This window comes from Chaetodon auriga, chromosome 16 (genome assembly GCF_051107435.1).
Source record: "Chaetodon auriga isolate fChaAug3 chromosome 16, fChaAug3.hap1, whole genome shotgun sequence".
In the NCBI taxonomy this organism is placed as follows: Eukaryota; Metazoa; Chordata; class Actinopteri; order Chaetodontiformes; family Chaetodontidae; genus Chaetodon; species Chaetodon auriga.
In genome coordinates this window covers 11,562,534-11,583,857 of record NC_135089.1, presented here as the reverse complement: position 1 = coordinate 11,583,857, position 21,324 = coordinate 11,562,534, and the positions used below count along the sequence as shown (strand labels likewise).

At 47.9% G+C, this 21,324-nt stretch overlaps 1 protein-coding gene across 2 annotated transcripts; it reads right to left on the bottom strand.

The window, feature by feature from the left end:
- Positions 1–4,929: 4,929 nt before the first annotated feature.
- On the bottom strand, positions 4,930–19,520 carry axin2 (axin 2 (conductin, axil)). 2 transcript variants are annotated; one of them, XM_076751919.1, is made up of 10 exons: positions 18,679–19,520; positions 16,657–16,788; positions 14,124–14,226; positions 12,076–12,216; positions 11,459–11,991; positions 11,179–11,355; positions 10,845–11,060; positions 10,539–10,673; positions 9,590–9,757; positions 4,930–6,626 (listed from the first exon to the last, which is right to left on the bottom strand). In XM_076751919.1, the coding sequence occupies exons 1-10, from the start codon at positions 19,485–19,487 to the stop codon at positions 6,500–6,502; spliced, it is 2,541 nt and encodes an 846-aa protein (XP_076608034.1). In that variant the 5' UTR covers positions 19,488–19,520; the 3' UTR covers positions 4,930–6,499. The 2 variants fall into 2 exon arrangements, with proteins under 2 accessions (XP_076608034.1, XP_076608035.1); XM_076751920.1 differs by lacking the exon at positions 4,930–6,626 and having other exon boundaries at positions 9,619–9,757; positions 10,448–10,673.
- Positions 19,521–21,324: the final 1,804 nt, after the last annotated feature.

Genomic DNA, 21,324 nt, shown 5'->3' with positions numbered 1-21,324 from the left:
TTAGCCATAAAACTTCACATGCACTCTGTGTACCCTAACCCCCCTCCAACCCCCAACCCCACCCTCCCGTCCCCTCCAACCACTCAGCCAACCGACACACACATCGACCTACAAGGAGGAGAAAAGTCATACATAAGAGGAGACGTGGAAACAATGGGACGAGGAGGAAGCAACATCAGGCAACAATCTGAGCTGTCTGTGGCGGCGAGCAAAAACAAAGAAGTTGGGGGGTTGGTGGTGGGACAGTGGTGACAGTCAGAAAGAAGGTGACTGCAGGCTACCATTCCTGCACGGGCCCAGAACAATGCCTATCCTGTGGCTTGGTGGGGCTGCGCTGTGCACTCGGTGAAATTCAAGACAAACGTAAACACCGAGGGAGGACAATGGCGCTCACTCTCTTTACAAAAGATGCTTTTCCTTCAGCTGCAGGGAGGATGCACACAGAGTCCCCCGGCGCGGCACGGCCGGCTATCATACCTCACGTCCTCGGCGGCCTTTTAGCAGCGCAGCATCCGATACGGCCGCGCTACATTGGTGGCAGATTGGGTTTCTGGCCCTCAACGTCAAAACTCTGTCTTCTTCATTTCCCAAAGCATTTGCGAGATACATAATCTCTTCAGATGCCTGCCATGTGATTAGGGAGAGAAATTTAATGCCTTTTTTTTTTTCAGCCGGAAAAAAAAACCTACTTTGCAAGATTTGTTTCAACCTTCAAATATTTTGGTCACATATGTTGGTCGTTAAGTTACCAGGAGCTTGTCTTCTAAAAACAGGAGCCATCCAGTGTATTGTTGCAAGCTTATAGACATAGGAAATCTTCTCTACTGGTATTCTGTATGACCCCACTCTCCTATAATGCGTATCAAAGCGATGCTAATATTCCTTTCTTTCAGTAATACTAAATTTGAACAGTCTATAAGCTACAATAATAACTCTGCTAATTTCTTTTTGATGGATACGTTCTGGTTCTTCTTGACCAAGCAGCCATCATCTGAATTTCAGCGAATTTGGCATTGGTTGATAGTGAAGGCGCGGGAGTCTGTCATTGGTTAGAGGGGAGAATGAGTTTAAAGTCACGTGATTGGTCACATGGTAGGGGGATCAGCCACCGCAGTGGCGCCTGGCCAGGTTCCAGACGAGGCCCCCGGGTTGACCACAGTCCCATGGCTGTCTGGGTCGGTGCCTGTGTGGAACAACTCACATGGCTGATCCAGGTTCCAAATGAAGGGGTTCAGGACCCAAAATTGGGGGTCTCACTCTCTCATATCCGTCTATGGTGGAATGATTGGAGTGTATTTAAATGAGGTTGAGGTTGGCGGTGACAGACAGCGAGCAGAATCTTTTCCCATGTCTTCTGTGTTCAGCTGTGCTCTGCTTTGATGCTGGAGACTCTACATTAACCTACAGCACGTTTAAATCCATGTTGCCATGTTTTTGTATCATGATAAGATCCTTTAGGTTTCAGACTATTTGCGCCCACTGAAAAGGGCATCTCCTTTGCTTTGTAGTGGATTTTCTTTGAAGGTGGTCAAGGTCACGTCTTTTGTATTACAACCACCCATTTGGAAAGTGCCTTGCACAGTGATGACTGCATACGGACGTCAAAGACTTGCCTCCACCAATCAAAGCGCATCTGTGTGATCCTGCTTCCACTTCCTGTTTTCCTGTTCCTGTGTGCCGTTGTTCACAGTCAGAGCCTTTGATCTCGCCTCGTGTGGGCGGGACAGGTAACAGACGTTGGATATCATCGGGGGAAACAATAGCAGGCAGAGATGTGGACATGAGGGGGCTGAGGTGGCATGTTGGCACAAAGTCGTGCCAATTCATTACCGAGCACAGCTGATTTTTTTAAAGTGCTGAACAGACAGTGGCCAGATCGCTGTCAGTACTCATTGTGTGAGACGAGTGTCTCACGAGGGCATGAATGTATGGATGTGATAAGGCTGGGAAACATTGTGTGTTTCTGCTGATGTCGGGCGCTGACTGAGCCTGAAAATCGGACTGAAAAGAGTTCATTTCTCTGGAAAAATCTCAAGCTCAATTTACTGTTTTCAATGGCACCTAATTGTTTATCAATGAGTGGAGTATGTTCAGTTGACTCGTGACAGCAAGGCTGGATTACCAGTGAGCAATGTGAGAATCTGCCCCGTGGCCCCAGACCCCCAGGGACCTCAAAAGCCCCTGGCTGACAATGTGTCTATGTACTTGTTTGGGAATTAGCACCACTGATGTACAATATCTATATGGTCTGCATAATTAGGAAATGTTGTTGCACTATAATGTCAAAAACTAATTCTAACACCTTTATTATTTTAGTTTGTTATTGTGCTCACATGGTGCATTTTCCTAAATAATGTTGTGGGGCCCAACAGCTTTTTTTGTTTTTGTCAGGGGCTCCCAAATAGCATAATACAGCATGGATTACGTGAAGTAAAAGTAAAAAGTACCAGATTAGTAAATTACTCAAAAGTAACTTTGCATTTTAATATATTTAGGGTGTTCGGGCCAGTGCAAAATAAAATAAAAAGTGTTTTTTCTCAGTGTTTTTCAGGAGGCACAGTCAGCACTTCATGATGTAACTGCTGACTTTTTTAGATTTTGGTTAAAAAAACAAAAAAAAAAAATGTGGTCAGATGTGACCAGTTACTGTTACTGGAGGCTGTGTCTTGTTTGTGGGTTTTGCTCCACCATCATTGCAGTGTGGTCTAAAGACAGGTGGTGCTTCTGCTTCTTCTTCCAGCAAGCTGCTAACTTGGCATCTGTAAAAGAGGCTCTCCTCACGCGCTCTACGCTCGATCGCTGCATTCAGAGCAGACCAGTTGGAACAAACTGGCTCAAAAATATACTCGAGTAAAGAGTAGAAATGTGGTTTAAAGCTCCGGGAAAAGACAGTAAGTGGTCCTTGAGTTAAAGTTATTTTGTCAGACTAATTTTGCTTTTTTTTTTTTTTTTTTTTTTGAGATGCTGGCAGTTAATCAGAAGTCTTTAAATACACCGCTTCTGCTTGAGTAGACTCACCGATGATCTCCAGCGAACACAGAACCGGCTAAATAATGTTCTGTAACCTTATCAAAAGACTGAAGTCATACAAACATACACAAATAAACTCTGCTTTGTCAAAGCACCTTTTAGCAATCCCCCAAAAGCCCCCAAATCTTAATACGCGCCCAGAAAGCGCCTGCATGTTTGAATAGCAGTGTGGAGTCTGCCTAACCCGGAGCACTCTTCAAAAAGATGACCCCATCTAAAATAGCCCTCTATACAAAGATCAGTTCACAAGGTCTTCTGACAGCGGAGCGCCGCTGAGTGAGAGCCTCTTAGTTCTAAAGCGTCCAAAGGATGGCCTTCAAGTGTATGCACTGACCTTTGCTGATGAAAGGACTGAAAATGGTATTTTAACAATATCATGATGCCCTTTCAATATGAAAGGCAGCATAAGCAACACTCTAAGCCAATGAGAGTTAAAAGGAGAGAGGGTGGCAGAGCAGCGTGGCGTGGCAAACTAAGATATCAGTGTGCATGTGTGTGACGCTATAAGCTGTTAACACATTTAAATGAAATAAGGTATCATGTCAGGTAGCCCGGTGCACGCTATGATCCAAGCTTTCTTTACGGCTTACACAAGCGTGGGTCTCCACTGATACCGCACGGAGGAAAAGCTTGACAAAAGCTGGCTAGAATTAACTTTACGATGTGTGTTTGGCAGTGAAGTACGATGCTGGTGATTCTACTTTTCTATTGTCAACAAATCCAATAAAGAGACCAACGCTAGAAAAGGAACTGATCCCTTTAACGAGGGCTGTCTGTGCAGCCAAAGCCTGGTTCAGATCAGTCCTCTGCGGTGTTGGAGGTAATGTGTTGCAAAAGTCCAGCGAGCGTGATGCAGAAGAGGAGTATCTGACGGGCCAACACGTCGTTTCTTTTAACCTTCTCATGGGATTTGTTGACAATAATAATAAATTTAGAAAAACACCAGCCTTTAAAGGGTTTCATGTTTCTCACCCCGACTATAAATCATCAACACCTCATATGAACTTTGTCGCTTTTTATTTCACCTGCAGGTCAGCTCATACCTCAGATTTGTGCTTTGTCTAAAAACAGTTCGCTCATACCAGCCATTAAAAGATGCCTAAACTTTATCTGGAGGGCGTCTGCAGCTTAAATTAGGCGAATCATATCTCCCCAATATCTCTCCAAATAAGCCTTTATCACTATTTGACTTGCAGTTGAAGGGAATTTTGCACTAAAATGCTTGAAACTTTGCTAAGTACCCACTTGGTTTGTCTATCTTAGATGCAGGTTTTGACCATCACTTATTATAAAGTGTCTTTTAATGGCCAGTATGAACAGGAGGAACGGTTACAGCAGGCAGAGCCTGTTTCAGTGTTCACACGGACGCCTGGCTCATTTCATCAATTAGAGACGCATTTGAAAAATCGTCAACTTTTCCATTAAAGACAGAATTTAACCTACACATTTCACTCCTCAGACTCCCTGATCGCACCTGTAACTTACAGTCATGAAGCAGCTGGTTTTCAGCCACCCTGTGACTTATCATCTCACGCAGCCAAAGATCACATGACAAACCGTTAACAAATGTCTCATTAACACACACACTTACATACTCTCTCTCTCTCTGTCTCACACTGAAACACACAGAGGCTCTGGTGGCCAAATTAATGCATGTTTTAATTTCCAACAGGGAGTAAACTAAGAGCTGATAATGGATGCAAATCTGGCGGAGATTTCTCACTGGATCCAACGAGTTGCACTCTCCTCAGCGGGGTGTGTGTGCTGAAGTTTGTTCTACACACACACACACACACACACCACTGTTCCAACATTCCAATTAGAGGTAGGAAAATCCATAGAACACCCCATCACAAGACACACACACACACACAAAGAGAAAACCATAGGAAACCATTTGCTAATTTGAAAAATAGAACATTTTAATAAAGGCTACATCTCTTCATAATTACAATAATTAAAGTACCGAGGCATCTTTTCAACTGAGCTCTATAGAACGCATAATTTACAGTTTACAAGTGGAGCCAAGGAAGCCATGAAAAATATTATAAAACATAAACATGATGAAACGGATACTAAAAGGCATAAAAATATCTTTTCAACATAAGGCCCCTTGTAAAAACCAAGGGAGTAATAGGACCCTGAAAACTGGGTAAAACACGGCAAGAATCCATGTAGGCACAGCTACTGTACTCAGTTAAAACACTATGGACATAGTGTGTATCACCGCCATCATTCTCATCTGCAGCTCATAGTGCAGGCTTCAAATGCACACAGAGTAACCCGACTCAAAAGCAACTCAGTCACACAATCACATAGGTAAGCACGTTGGGGAGCACATAATAGAGCTTTTCGTTGGTAAATATTAATATGGGTGTAAACACATTTTGGGGACTCGAGGACCTGTTCAGGGCAGTTTCCTCTTAGTATATACGTAGGCTATTTGTGCGATGCCTGCGCCACTGAAACAAAGGCACTAAGACGCAACAGATCAAGGCTAGCTGGGCAGAGTCCCAGAGTAGGGAATTAAACATTAATAGCATTTTTTTGCTCCTTTTTCATAGCACACTCAGGGCCCTTCAGAGCAGATGGGGACACAGCCACAAATAGCACTGCAGTAGTAAATATATTATCAAACTTTTAAGTGATAGAGAGCCATTCTCAAAGCTTCAGCAGTAAGCTCTCCAGCCAAGAGATCAGAGATGTCCCACTAAATCTCCAGGAACAGGAGTGAAGTTTTTGAAGAGGTATTTTTGAAGTTTACAGTTCAATATGAGGGGCAGAAAATGAATAAAACCCATTTCCTTTGCTTGAGAACTGATGCTCAGACAGGGAAGAAAAAAAAAAAAAAAGAAGAAGAAAAAAATCACGGATGTGGAAAATTGGAGAAGTTTCTCCAACTCCAAGCAGCTTGTCCATGGAAGAATAACAGGGTCGGGGCAGGGATATTTCCAATAAATAGCAATAGAAATTTTAACACAGCAATACGAGCATCACAATACAATGCAATGTACATGTATATCTGCATATACATATTAGGCAGGGTCAGATAGGCTGTCAGTCTCAGATTTGAACCCACCGCCCGGCTTCTTTGAGGAGTGGTCATTCACCTAGAGTCTCGAGAGTTTTCTCTTCTGGAAACACGCCGATGTTTCAGTCCAGCAACACACAATCCTGTATTTTCTTCACTTCAAGGCAGACTGCTCACGTGATAGTCCTGTAATAGCGATAACTTGTCCTCCTTCCTGTTGCCTCTCCATCTTTCATCCGGCCCACCTGCCCAAACCTCGTCGACATTCCTTCAGCGACGTCTCCAGTCATGTAGTCTTAGCTTAAAAGACACATACTTTGTGTGTGTGTGTGTGTGTGTGTGTGTGTGTGTGTGTGTGTGTGTGCGCGCATATGAAGGAGCACATCCATGGTGGTGTGAAGTGTCCGTAGGAGTGTAATCCACAAGCCGGGCAGGTCCTCACTCCATCCTCTCCACCTTGCCCAGGATCTTGCCCTCGTAGGTGGGCAGCAAGGAGCCGTCGTCTGACACCTCCTCAAACACCGCACCGCACTCGAACTCATCACTGGCCTTCTTGAAGTAGTACCTGCACCAGAGAGACAAGACAGAGTTAACACCCCAAGAAAGCCTTTTTCATACACAACAAGACACAGCAGAGCTTATTAACCTATAAAAGGCAAAAGAAAGACCCTGAAAGTCAAACAGCTTGTTGCCACCCTCTTTGTTCGACCGTTTTAAACATCAAGCCTCATTTCCGCCACCCATGAAAAGTCACTCAGTCCACAATGAGCCGAGCCTGCTGAGCCTGCAGGCTCTGCTTTCTCAGGGTGGGGTGGAACCTGCTGCTGAAACGTCTTGGTCTAAAATAAGAGGCTTCATCCCTCCCTCTGTTCCTTCTCTCTTCTACGTCTCCCTTTCCTTTTTCTCCGTCGTGTTGTTGTGAGTTTGCCCCAGCTAACAGGGGCCAATTAGGCCAGTGTGCAAATGAAGGGGTCCTTTGACAAAGGCTGAAATTTTGGGTGCCTGCGAGTCTGCCTGTCATTACCCCCCCCCCCCCCGACTCCTACACACCAGCTCGCGCACATGTTACAAGACACACGTGCACAGGCTTTCACTCGCTCCTCATCCCCGTTTCATTATGACGGGGACAAAGAAAAGAACAGAGACAAAGTGGAGGAGGAGGAAGAGCAAGTACACGGTGTCCTTCCTCACCCCTGTTGAGCCCTCGCTGGGCGCTATAGGAAGGAAAGCCCACTGACAACTTTCTGTGCGCGCTGATGAAAAATAAAAACCTAAGGAGGGGCTTCTCGTCAGCCATGACTTCACTGGGCCATTAATGATGCAACCCCCCCCCCCCCCCCCCCCCAGTCCTCATTTTAGAGGAAGAGAAACCAGCAGGGGTGGATTGGTTTCTGGGAGGGGGGGGGGGGGGGTGTTCAGAATTCACTCATAAACTATGTAATGGAAAAATGCCTCGGTTTGCTCCATGTGTGGGGTGACTGGAATGTGGGTATGTTTGTGAGCATTTTGTTTTTAATGAGACGGGAGGCTGACAAAGTTGAACATGCAATACTTTTAAAAGGAGGAGGAAAAAAAAAAATGCCTGCAAAGGTGCCTGAGTGCACATGCGCCAATCAGGAAATCAGGATGAGGGTGGTCACTAATGAAAAGCAGCTCCATCTGAAATACAGGAAGGCTTCAACTAAACGGAGCACAGGAGGTCTCTCCTGTGAGTAAATAAGACAAAGTAGATAATTAAGAGGACATGAAAGAGCGTAAGACATGTCTAATAACTGTATCCTCCATTCCTATCTGGGGGGGGGGGGGGGGGAGAACTGAGTTGTTGGACTGTTAAAAAAAATCTTCAAAGAGTCATGATCTTTTTTGCTGAGAGAGACAGAGACAGAGAGAGAGCCCGAATTTCCACTGGAACATGTTTTATGTGGCTAGATTCCCCCCCACCCCCCACCCCCCCCATTTGCACTGACATCTGGCACCAATATCGTCTGGCAGGGCCCAGCAGTACTGTTCTTTGTTGAACCGCTGCCATGTTGAAATGACCCAACTCCACACATTCTCTGGCTGCTATTAAAGCGCCGCGCAGGTCTCTTTCCAAAAAATGTGGATGGTATGACACAGGAACTGAGACAGCGAGCCAGAGAGAGAAGAAGAGTGTGTGTGTGTGGGGGGGGGAGGCGGCAGACAGATGTGGAGGACTCGAGCTAAGTGCTTGTCACTTTTGTTGATCCAAAAACGCTGCACACATCTGGACAGGAGGAAGTTTCTATCAGTTCTTTTCCTTTTTTTTCCTCCAGAAACAGTCTGATACCTGTAATTATTAACACAATACCCAACCCATGCTTATCCTGGAGACCGTGGCAGCCTAAACAATAAATGTTTGATCTTTTCCCTTTAATGCCCACTGGAAAGGAGCAATCAAAGCGAAATCTCTCTCCGCAAACACACGCTGAAGCTGTGCGGCCTCAGTCAGGGCCCTGAAGTACAGCAAACAAGCGAATCTGGCATTTAACAATCAGCCTTTCAAAAATATCCATAAAATGATTACAACATGTGTAAACACTGTGCGTGTTCCACACAAGCACATTCATGTGTACATACACACACACACACACACACACACACACACACACACACCAGGGCAGGAAAAAAAGAGGCCCTGATAGCATCAGTGAAGAATTTGCACGCTGGCCATTTGTGTGAGTCTTTGTTGGTTGAAATGAAAGGGGCCGGGGCTTCAAAGCCATGTGTATTAAGTGTGCCTTAGCATGGAAATCAATACCAGATGGGACCCAAATCACTGCAGTTCAAACTCTTCCACTAACCCCCGCACCACCCACCCTCCCTCGCTCTTGTCCTTTCCTTTTCATTGCACCCCCTTCTACACACACACGCACACACACACACACACACACAAAAACCACAGAGGCCTGAATCTGACTGCACACACACACACACACACACAGAAACAAACACTGATAGCGGCGCTCCACATAGACACGGATAAACTCATAAATGTGGAGAAAACAGATGAGGTCACAAAGGCGCTGAGCACCATTCAAAGACAGAGATTTACCATGAGACAGCGCAGCCGCTCAGCTAGCTAGCATTAGATGTCCTCGCTTCAGTCTGTGCTTTGCTTTGGTCCGGCCCTGTTTTGATGGCTCACGTCGGCTGAAATGTCCAGTCATGCTGAGACTCTAACGATCGCACATTGCAAATTCAGCCGTACAGCTCCCACCACGCCGGAGACACCGGCCATTAATCCTCTACTTCTTGCCCGTGTCATTGCCACTTTAGGAAAGTGTAGCTTTCATTATTGGACGTTTCACTTTCAGACTACAACCTGAACGTTTCATTTTTCATTCTCAAGCATTGTTTGACATCGAAGTCAATGACCTGACTCTGTTTTATTGCCGGCTTTCACAATATCACAGCTGCATCGACGGTAAAATCCCCGTTACGTCATTGAGGATCACTCTTGTGAAACTCAAACCGACACTTTGTCCATTCCACTTTCCCTCTACACACCTGTAGTTGCCCTTCTTGCGGAGCTGCTCCTTGAAGTGGCCCAGGGTGAGACTGTGGCTCTTCATGGTCCTCCGGTAGGGGATCACCTCGCCACAGAAGAAATACGTCACCACCGTCTCGCCGCTGCACACCCCGTGGCTTGCTACACCCTTTTTACACTCCTTCATCCTGTGAGCAGACAAAAGAGGGAGACAATGAGCGCACACCTTCGTGATGCTTGACAACATAATGATCAAAAAGAGAAACGAGAAACAGAGCGAAGCTTCTAAGGGACTCTAACAATCTACTTCTTTCAGCAAGAGCGCACAGAAGACAGCACAAGCCTAGAAATACAGTAACAGCACCCTGACTGAAGAGTAACACTAGTGAGTGAGTGAGTGACCCAGTGCCATCAGTAAGTGTGTACTTGTGTGTTGTGTGTGCATGGAGAGGGGGCACTGTATTATCAATTCCCCTTCAGCTATGTCCAAGGCTTTGTAGGCCCACTTCAGAGGAGCTCTCTCTTTGCTAAGCTCTGCTCGGCCCAGCCGACTGCCAGCTCACTGAAGGACAGCCAATAAAAATGATACATATATATGAAAGGGATGTCTCGGTCAGGTGGTGCAGTGACTACACACTCCCCACACACAGCACAAATACACAAGATTCATGCAAACAGAGGCAGAGCCAGGCATCTGTGTACAAAGCTTAAAATAAGCTTTGCAAAAAAGGGGGTCACCTTCTCTTTTGAGTGACTGTATGTGGGTGTGTGCACGTGTGTGATTTGTGTAGGTTTGCACGTGACTACTCGTCTGTCTCCCTACATGTGCAGTGAGCAGTGCAGGTGTCAAGTAGGAAGAGTTAAAAGGGTGGAAGTACACTGCAAGGTGGAGGCTATGGCTGAGAGGAGGAGGAAGAGGAGCAGAGAGGAGGAGAGGAGAGGGAGGGCAGGACGCGAGAGGCATCGTACTCTTCTGATTGGAGACCGGGGCTGGTCGTCAGGAGGCCAGCAGGGATGGGGTTGGCTAGAGACGGAGGGACGGAGCCCTCACCCTGGACAGGCACTAGGTGGCTCTTCTCTTGCTGGAGACTGGACGTTGAATGCCTGGGAGGAGACGTGGAGACACTTTAATGCTAAATATACACACTGATATGTCCTTCAGTGACAATGCATCAACATATTTCTACAACAAAACCTGGAATGGCTCGAAACAAGCAAGAAAGCAGCACAAAGCTAAGAGCTACGTTCAACAACTTCTCCCCAGTTTCTGTGTACCTCTGCTTGGTGGTCTTGGTGGAAACCTCCTCCAGTCTGCGGCAGGCCTCCTCCAGCTGGGCCAAAGTGTTGGGAGGGGGCAGGGGAGGCATGGCTGGGTCCTGGATGAATGGCTGGGCTGGCTGGTGGCTACGTAGGTGGCCACAGCTTCCACCACCGCCCCACGTGTGCGTCTGGGTAGAAGAGCCTCCAAAGGATTTCTTGGTGCTCTGGTTACTGCAAGGGACACAGAAAATAAGACTACATGCATTAACGACATGCAACGGTGGGACATAAATTAGGACATTTTGGATTTAAAAAAAACTCCTGTAAAAACCCAAGCTCTCATGCTCACCTGTGCGACTTGTGCCTGCCCTGCCGTTTACTTTCCAGGATCCACTGCAACACATTCTGGGTGGGGTCTGTTGTGTCGCTGGGCAGCTGTAGGGGCCCGCAGTCCTCCATGCACCTCTCTGCTACTCCGTCCTCAGCCCTTGACCGACACACACGCCTGGACAGAGAGCTGGAGCGCCTGCGAGGAAGAGAGAGAATTAGCATTGCTAATTTTTCGACAATCAACATGAGAAAATAGGAAATAAATGAGACACGAATTCAAAGAAGTGCCTGGAACTGACCCCATGCTGCTGTCTGCCGAGATGGCCCCACACATCTCTCTGCCCAGGCTGCGGCTGCGCTGGTAAGGCTGGCAGGGCTGGCACTCTCCACTGCTGGAGCACAGGCCGTGCACCCTGAGGGCTGCCTCCCTTTCAATCTGCTCCTTAGTCTTGGGACTGGCATGATGGTGGATGTAGTGGTGGTGGATGTGTTTTGTGCTCTGCCTGCTGATGAGGGTCCTGCTGGGGCCCAAGGCCAGAGTGATGGCCCCTTGGTCAGGACTGGAGATAGAGGAACTGGAGGGCCCCGTCCTTACCAGGGATTTGATCCCGAAGCTTGCCCGCGTGAAGGGCTTGTGCTCTGGGGAGCTGGAGCGAGGGGAGTGGCGGACGACAGCGGGGGACTGGCAGCCGGGGGTCTTCAGGACGCGAGAGAGGTGATCGTCCAGGATCGCCTGGGGGTCCTCGTCAGATGAGCCAGGGAGGAGGGTCAAGGGGTGGGGAGAGAGCTGGGGAACACTTGCCATGATCTCTGTGTCTTCTCTTTCCTCCTCCTGGTAACAAGGCACACAAGATTATCAACTGAGGAACGAAAAAACAAAACACACACCTTATGACTGACTGAAACACGCACGAACCTCCTGAATCTGCTGCAGCCTCTCCTCCAAAGAGTTGATGGTGTCCTGCTTTCTCTTCAGGTTCTCCAGACGGGAGATGAGCTGGGCTGCAAACTCTGCCGGCTCCATCGGGACCATGTCCTTGGGAGGACGGCGAGTACGCTTTGGGGAGAAGGAGATACATTAGCCGCTGTCGTCTCTCCATGACCGAACCCCCGCCCTCCCCGACTTCTACAAAGATATCCGCACTCCTCCCTCCTCATCTGTCTACATGTATGCATTGTTCTCCACCAGCGCCCGCTCCATCATTGGTGGCAACGATCAGGGCACTTTCACAGGCACCCAGGGCTACGGGGTTGTTTTGGAGGGGTGGCAGGCCTGGTGTATGGTCACGCTGAGCTAGGCCTCGGCTGGTTCCCTCTGTCATCACCAGCAGGCCTCTTTAAAGTCAGCTCACTTCAAAGGCTTCCTTGTCAAATATCAAACACTCGGTGGGGGGAGAATAGGACGGTGGAGGGAGGGATGGAGGGATAGATAGATGGGAAGCAGTGGCTTTACATCTTGGAATAAAAGCCACATATCGACAGGGGGTGGAAGAGAACTCCAGGGAGGAAAGGATGAGGGATTAAAAAAAAAATGGGGAGAAGTTGAGATGCAGAGATGTGTGCTCGCAGGAGGGCAGAGAAAGAGAAAAAGAAGGAAGGAGTGGAGGAAAGAGATAAAGGTGCCAAAAAGGATGGAGATCAGTCAGGTTGAGGTAATTTATTCCCTCCATGTCACACACGGGGCAACTTTGAGGTACAGTATAGTGACAGTATGAGAACGTGTGTGTGTGTGTGTGTGTGTGTGTGTGTGTGTGTGCGCGCGCACATCTTAAATTATTTGCATTTTTGCACTGGGGCTTTCTTGATTTTTCTTCTTTTTTTGTTTCTCTCATCCCTTTGTAGTAGGGATGAAGGGGAGAAAAGAGTGAGAAAAAGAGGCGCTGTCTGATGGAGCCTAGGGCTGCTGCACCATGGGAATGGCAGCCATTGCCAAAAATCAGACGGGAAACAAAAACAAGAATAAAAGCGAAAATAAAGCAAAAGGGGGACAGTGAGAGAAGAGTGTCGAGAAGCAATCTGTGGATCTTTCCCTTAGACGAGTAACACTTGCTGCGTGTCTCATAATGTTGAAATAAAAAAGACGGTTACGTCAAGTTGCTTCTGTTGTTTCAACTTGTGCAAGATGCCCCCCCACCCCCCACCCCCACGTGCGCTCCGGACCTCCTTTCCAGCTCTTCTCTGCACCTGGAGTTAGCCTCTCTAAAGCCTTAAGCTACCAACTCCCCTCTGACCCACTGAGAGCTCACATGACACGCTCAAACTCTTCCCTAAGATCCTTCACTTTTAGTGGAGGGGGGGGGCTGACTGAGTGTGTGTGTATATGTATGTCGGGGGGGTGGGGGTGCTGTGGAAAAAAAGGGGGCCAGCTCTGTTGGAAGTTGTCACTTCCCTGTGCGTTTGCTCCATTCATCCTTGGATCAAAGTGCTGCGTGTGCGTGCTAGTGCGCGTGAATGTGTCTGAGTATCTTCGTGTTTTTGTTGGGAACCGGGCTGATTTCAGAGCCCTCGGGATAAAGCGGCAGAGATCTTCCTCATTTCTCCCTATTCTCCATATTTACAGCATCGGTAGGGAAGAAAAACCCCGGTGTGTTCCGAGCGCTGCGGCGATAAACAGCTTAGAGACCTCCCCGTCTCCCGCAGACTTCAAGGAACCCTAATGGGGGTGTAGGTGACACCAAAGGTAGCGTGGGGGCTCGTGTTTGTATGTGCGTATGTGCGCTTGTGCGTGTGTGTGAGTATGTGAGTGGGAGGCTGGATCTTTGACGCTACTCTTCAGATCTTTGCTGGTGTTGTTGAATTGAGAATGCCGAATACAGTTTGTGCGGTTCTATTCATAGAACCAAGAGAGACCCGGAACAGAGGGTGGTATGGAAATTACACTGTGGGACCCAGGTTCAGAAAGACTTCTGAGTGTGTGTGTGTGTGTGTGTGTGTGTGTGTGTGTGTGTGTGTTTGTGTACTTACAGGGAAAGCAGGCAGAGAGACTTGGCTGTTCATCCTCATGTTGCGCTGCATCTCTCTCTGTAGATGTTTCTTGGAGCCCAGTTTATAGGGAGGGATGCCATCTCTGGGGGCGTACAGAGAGATCACAATGGTCAATCACACAATCAGATAAATCATTTAAGACCAAACAGCCATTCAGGAAGGAGCTTGTTAGGCAAACGGCAAGATCAAATGCAGTTCAGGCTAGAATAAATCCAATTTATGAACTCTCCCATCCATTTTGTTTTTCATCTTTTAGACTCGATTTGAGAACAAAGAGGAGAATCATGCCAGCATTTCCGGTCGCGTTGGTCTGTCAGAGCAGACCAGGTGACATGGATCTGAGTGAGGTAGAAGGAGGTTGCGTTTGCCCTAGAAATGACACTCATTTTCAGCTCTGGCTCCGGCGCAGCGCTGGGAACCCTGCTGGCCATTTCCTTTCAACAGGACACACACTTGCACGCTCTGCAGTCACAGTGCTCTCTGCCCTACTGGCCACGAGTAGCGCCAGCATTAGCATTCCCCTACCGGTCTTTTCTACTGAGCCGAGGACACCGTTAGCATTAGCTACTCATTATACTCATTCAAAGATTTACTGCAGGACAGGACCCAGGGGTGTAGCTAACCTGGTTAAATCTATCTGAGGGACTGAACGGCTGACTGGCTTAAAAAATGAAATCAAACAACAAACAGCAAAGCTTCAAACTGAAGCGCTTGACAGTGCAGAACAGTGTCTTTTCTCCATGCTAAACAGCAGTTTCCTGGTGACCTAGCCTAACTGAGGAGCACTTTTCCACTTTTGCTTTGAAATGCCACAGTCATGCGCATAAGCAACCCCCCACCCCTCCACCACCACCACCACCACCACCCTCCCAATCTTCATTTGGCAAGCGCTGCCGCAGCCAGCCTCTGATCTCCGCACATCAAAAGGCTGGTTTGTAAGATAAGGTAATGTTTGAAGTCTGCGCAGCTGCATTCCCCAGCGTCCAAGCAAATCCATAAATAAGATATAAGCAAAAATCCCCCCTCCACCACTCTCTTTCTCTTCCCACCCAGCCGCCTCCTCCCCCGTCGCTTTTTCCCTTTTCTATTCTTTTCTTTATCTGCAAATGAGATTCAAATGTTTATGGGTCCTTTCAACTGACCTAAAGAGAGGCAGATATTCTGATCAAGAGCCGAGCGGGCAGGAATTGAAGGGGGGGGTGGGGGTTGGGGGTGGGTGGGGATTGTATCCCTGTGTCCAGGGCTTTGTCACTGCACTGGGCAAAGTACAGCAGAACAGGACTATATGGGCTCCGGTCACTTTGAAGCTGGGCTGTCTAGAGATAGGCCACAGCAGAGGACTCACCATTGTAAAAAAAAAAAAAAAAAAAAAACTCTTTACAGCTGCCATGTTTATGTGTGAACATCAGTGTCTTTAGCTCAGTCATGGTAAACCGTCAGTGACATCATCCACGCGGGGCTTCACGCCTCCCCTGTGAGATGAGGTAAAGAGGAACTTGTACCAAGACTGTTCCGCTTTCCGTCCAAAAACCAGCTCGACTGGAGCGCTCCTGGCCTTGAGCTGTGCACCGCGCAATGACTTCATAGCACCGTGTCACTTGAGAGACACGTGATTACGCCATTGTAATCCTTCAGAAGAACGAGGCCCGAGGCACGTACACAGATAAGCGCAAACCACATGCAGACAGAGACATAACACTTGACTACTTTTAAGATGAAACGATGAGCAGATTCCTTGATTAGTCAGAAGGCAGGTAATTACAACAGTTTTTATGACTGACCAATCGTTGGGAACTAAAATGCTGCACCGACTAATCAATTAGTCATCAACAATTAAACTATTCACCAACTATTTTGATAATCCTTTAACCGGTTTGGAATTTTTAAGGAAAAAAAAGTCAAAATTCTCTGATTCCACCTTCCTAAATGAGAATATTTTCTGGTTTCTTTACTCCTCCATGACAGTACACTGAACTTTTTTGGGTTGTGGATAAAACAAGACACGTTTGAGGATGGCATCTTGGGCTTTGAGAAACCTTTCAGCATTTTATAGACTAAAAAAACCTAATGGATTCATCCATTATCACCAAGGAATATAACTGTTAGCTGCAGCCCTACAACACTGAATCTAACCATTAACTGCAACCGTACACTGCTTTGTGAAACCAGCTTCCAACAGGGTCCACGGAAAGCCGCCGTACTCATTCCCATGTATCAGCTCACAAAGTCTCTGCATTTACAGTACAATGTTAAAGAGAGTTGTTTCAGAACAGAGGGATGGGGCTTCCGCTGATCCTTGCCACGTCCTGGCTGCACCAGCGTATCTTTAACTGTATTTCCACTACAGCAAACCATTCCTCCGGTCTGGCTACGACTCAGAGCTGAGGGAAAGTGTCACTTGGTCTTTTTTTTGATTTCCACAGCACCTCATTTCACATTCCCGAAACAGCCTCATGAGCTGACATTCTCTCTCTCTCACACACACACACTTGTTTGGTTAATATTCACTTACACACTGCTGTCAGTCATGGACATGGCATCGTCGGTCAAGGCGTCACTGGACACCTCGCTGTCATTGGTGCTGCTGACGGGGGCGAAAGAGCCCAAATGGCAGGTGTTGAGTGGGTCTCCTCTCTTGTATGATCTGGGGACGTTACAACAACATAAATCAGATTAATATTAATGAAACACTATGAAACAGTATCCAACAGGTGGGTGGCAGTTCACTTCTGCCTCCTGAGAAATCAGGTGAGTGTGTTTCACTTATGCTGAAGATTAACAGGCTGTGTCTTCAGAGATTAATGGCAGCGATTAAATGAGCGAGTGTGCATGTGTGAATTTGACCTTGTCTGCTACCGGCAACATGTGCACCCTGTAATGAATGAATGTGACCGGCTAATCTGAGGCCTAACGACCTCCTTCCCTCCAACACAAGTTCATCTCCGCTGGGAAAGCTGCGGTTTTCTCCTTATGGCCCATTTATGCCTTCTTAAATAGCCTAAAATGTCTCTCTTTCCATTTCTCTCATTCACGCTCACTCTTTCCTCAGCGTTCATCCCCCGCTGTGCATGCATTCTTGCCACGGTACAGCAGGAGGAGAAAAAGGGGGGAGTGACCAGAAGAAAACAGTATAGAGCGGAAGCATGAGAGTGTGTCAGAGAAGGGAAGAAAAGGGAGAGGGAAAAAAGGGGGGTCTTCATGAGGAGGGAGAGACCCAGCAGGACTAAAGCTGTAGGCCCCCCAACTCCAGGCTGACCTTCAGAGGGGCTTGCAAAGAGTCAGGTATTTAACACAGCTGGCCTTGCATTCTTCCCTCCCTGCCTGTCTCTCACCCCCTCATTTATCCTTTCTCCTCCCTCCCTTTCTTTCATGAGGTGCACCCCCCCCCCCCCCCTTCTGTCCTTCCTTTCCGCTCTCTTTCCCCTCACTTTCGCTCCAAAAGCATGCCTCGTAGTCCCCATCCCTAAGATTTCAAAAGGAAAAAAGATAAAAGTGGAGAAGGCGGCAAAGGAGGAAATCAGAGGAGAATTGACGCAAACAAGAAAAGAGGGAAGAAGAGAGCGAGAGGATTCGGGTGGGGAGGTGTTGATTCTGTACTGTAGCTGATGCCATTCAAGGGTTTGTTTTAAAAGAAAAAAAAAAGAAAGTCAGATGAGGAGGTGAGGAGAGGGAAGCGGAAAGGGGAGAAATGGGTTCCACATGTTTTGAGTCTGCAGGGTGACAATGGGCGGGGGAGAGAAAGGCACCAGGGCTTCATGTCATCTCTCATTGGGCAACAAGCTTCACACTATAGGAGAGCCCCCCACCACCAGCGACCAACACACACACACACACACACACCCAAGCTGTCAGTCCATGCAGTCCAAAGCAGGTAGCTGTCAGTTTGCTTATCCTGTCATACTCAGTGTAAAAGTTAAGAGTGTCCCAGTGGCAGCAGCAACAACAGGAGATGTCCCAGTGCTGCCACAGATTTCTATGTACACCCACTCCACAAGAAAAGCTTCAACTTGACTGGAATGCAGGTTGATTTTACCCCCTAAAAAACAGACAGGCGGAGACGGAAAGGCCATAACAAGCATCCAAAAGAAGCTACAGAACATCCATTTCAAAGTGCCATCAATAGACCTGCCATAGGTTTAAATCACTGCCAAAGGCTTGAGGACAGTGTGGTGCGGGAGGAGGCATAGCATAGCAATGTCATCATCTATTATTTGCTGGCTGGGGCCAGAGCCAGCCGTGCTCTGTGAACTTTTCCCGTGGAAGACGATCCCTCATTCTGCAGAACTATTTCAAAGGCCCGGAAATCCAGGCGAGCGCCAGCAGAGGGCTGCTGCTGGAGCTGGTGAGAGGGGCCGGAGAGCCGGGGAGGGAAAGACAGACAGAGCTCTCTGCGAACTTAAAAGTAACCCTGAACTGACTCGGGAGGAAAGCGTGTTGCGCTTTTACGCACGAGGTTTGCATCTGCCTATCACGCAGATTATTACTCATTCTGGGTCTAAATCTTAATGCTACCGAAAAGGTGGAGCAGACATACCTGTATCCCCTCTCGATCACCTCCACCGCCCGCATGGACACGGTGGCTCTCTGCGCCTTCGCCGACAGTCCAACCAGCGCTTTGGCTTTGAAATCACAGCTCCACTCCTCCTCTTCGTTGAGCGTGGGCAGGTATCCACACACAACTTTCAGGTCGCCCAGCCCGTTCGAGTTGACGTGACTCGGGTTCTCTCCCCCAGTCCTCACGTACTCGAGGTAAATGTCAGAGGTCAGGAACATCTGGTACGCGTTCTCCTCCATGTTGGTCTGGATCTCGGTCTGCGCCTGATCGAACATCGCAGAGTCAATGTGTTGCTTCTTGATATTATCCCGTATGAAGGTTTTGGTCGCGGGTTTGAGCTGCTTGGCCACAATGCTGTTGTTCTCGATGTAGCGCTTGTAAATTGCTTTGGCGACTCTCTGCGTTTTGGTATCCTTGAGGTCCATTTGCCTGAAGCCATTGCAGGCGAACCAGAAGTCTAAAGTATCGACGCATTTCTCTCGCTCCAGGAATGTCCTAAAAAGGTGAGCACCGTCCTGGTCCCCGAGGAGAGAGTGCAAAGACTTTGTCCACCGGGAAAGCGGCGAATCCGGGGAGGCACTCCCCTCTGGCTCCCCAAGACCATCCTCGTTCCTCCTCGCCGAGGAGCCCGGAGAGCCGAGCAGAACCGATTTGGGGGGATCCTGGGGTTTCATCATTGCGAGTTTGCCGGGGTAGCAGGGCGCCTCGCCCTCCTCCCCCGGCACCGGGGGTCGAGGAGCATCTTCTCTGAAACTACTGGCGATATGGTCCATAAGCGCCCGGCTCATGGCTCTGAAGGCAGCAGGAGAGAGCCTGTGTGTTGTTCGCCTCCTCTGAGCTTCTACTGTAATCTCCTCACTCTCTTATGTCAGCGGGGGAGCTTCTCTCGGGCTGCCCGTCTTCTCTCTGAAACACAAAGTATTGATCTAATCAAAACCAGATCCGCCCCAACTTCAAAGGGGGAGAGACGCAGTAAGAGTCTTTTCAGACCCTCGCTGACTTTTACAGAAGAAGACAGGCTAGTTCACAGAGAGAGAGAGGGAGAGAGGGAGAGAGAGGGGGAGAGGGAGAGAGAGAGAGAAATCAGAGAAAACGCTGCAGCAGCATTACATAAACAGCATGTCTTCATCTCTCGACCTGGAATGTGATCTCTGCCGAGCCGCTATTGGATTGGACGCAAATTAACAAGAATTTAACAGAGATTCCGCACATGCACTGTCGAGTGGAAAAACCACCTGAGCGATGCCTCAACTGAATCTACACCATCCTCCTTTTCGATAACAACATGAGAAGTAGTGATCACACGTATGCCAAGCGGGGCTATGACCCGAACACCATTAATAAGTCATTAATCCTTCAAAATGCCAGAGCATTACGCACGGACACGGCTTTATTAGCGCTTCCGGATCCATCACGCCTGATGTCAGGGTTATAGCCTGGATGCCTGCTGCAGAGCGCGAGCACATGTCCCTCTACCATCCCTGCCACTTTCTCATTTTCTGGCCAGTCATTTCTCTCCATCTCATCACAAGCGGCTAAATCACGTCAAATTGAGCCCCTCTGCGAGTACCTGTAGGACACCGATGTGGGACAAACTGGAAGAGATCGAAAAACGTGACCAACATAGTTAATAGAGTTCACTGGCTGCTGCGTTTGGTGTGCTAGCTGCTCACGGAGCTTTAACGCGCTCAAGTGTTTAAGTCATCCAGCTATCTGTTGTTCCATTATCGCAGAGGTGATGAGCAGTTTGTCACAGATGATCGTCTCTGCACCCCAAAGCATCAGTGCTCCAACGGATCAGCGGCTGATACGCAACATTACAGATGTCACTTTGTATCACTGACACACGGTTACAAGTGTTTAACTTGTCCGAGACAGGAGAGAAACGGATCCGGGCACAGCAACAACTCCAAATCTTTCTGTACTAACAGCAAAGGCTACTTCTAAAATACTAATAATAAAAAGATAAGCAACTCTTTAAAATTCTATTCCAGCAGACTACATTACAACCCCATTCACGTCAATACTGTCACGCAGTCCAGAGTCTGTTAAAGTTTCTTTAATGTTGCATTTAAGGCAGGAGAAAAAACAAGCCCCCTTTAACGTCCAATCCCAAGTACGCTAAAGTCTCAGATCTTGTGGGGGAGGAATTCCACAAAAAGAAACGAGCACTTCTTAGAAATATCTGCTTAAATATGAAATCACACAAAAAGCCCCCAAAAAGAAAACGAAGTGAATGATACAGAAACGGTTCGACGCGTTTTTCTGGTCTTTGAACGGAAGAAAAGCGGGTCGTTTTCCCCTGAACGTTACTTCAAAGGCGAGTCAACAGCACATCAAAGGGAGCTCCAGTGGGGGCCAGTTTGAGGAGGCACACACACTCCAGTAACTTACCATCGATCCACGAGTTCTCGACTCAAATTAAACTCCAGTTGTTGGTTGTTTTATCCACAAAAAAGCGCGTATAATCCACAGTGCTCGTCTCCACGACGCGTCCACATACAGTCCGTTCAGGTTTGAGTCGGTTTGCGGAGAGAAAAATGCACTCGAGAGGAAAAAAATACCGCTTTTCTCCCTCCTCCTTTTCTCCTCCCTACGGTTTCAGGCTGCCATGCCGCACGGTAG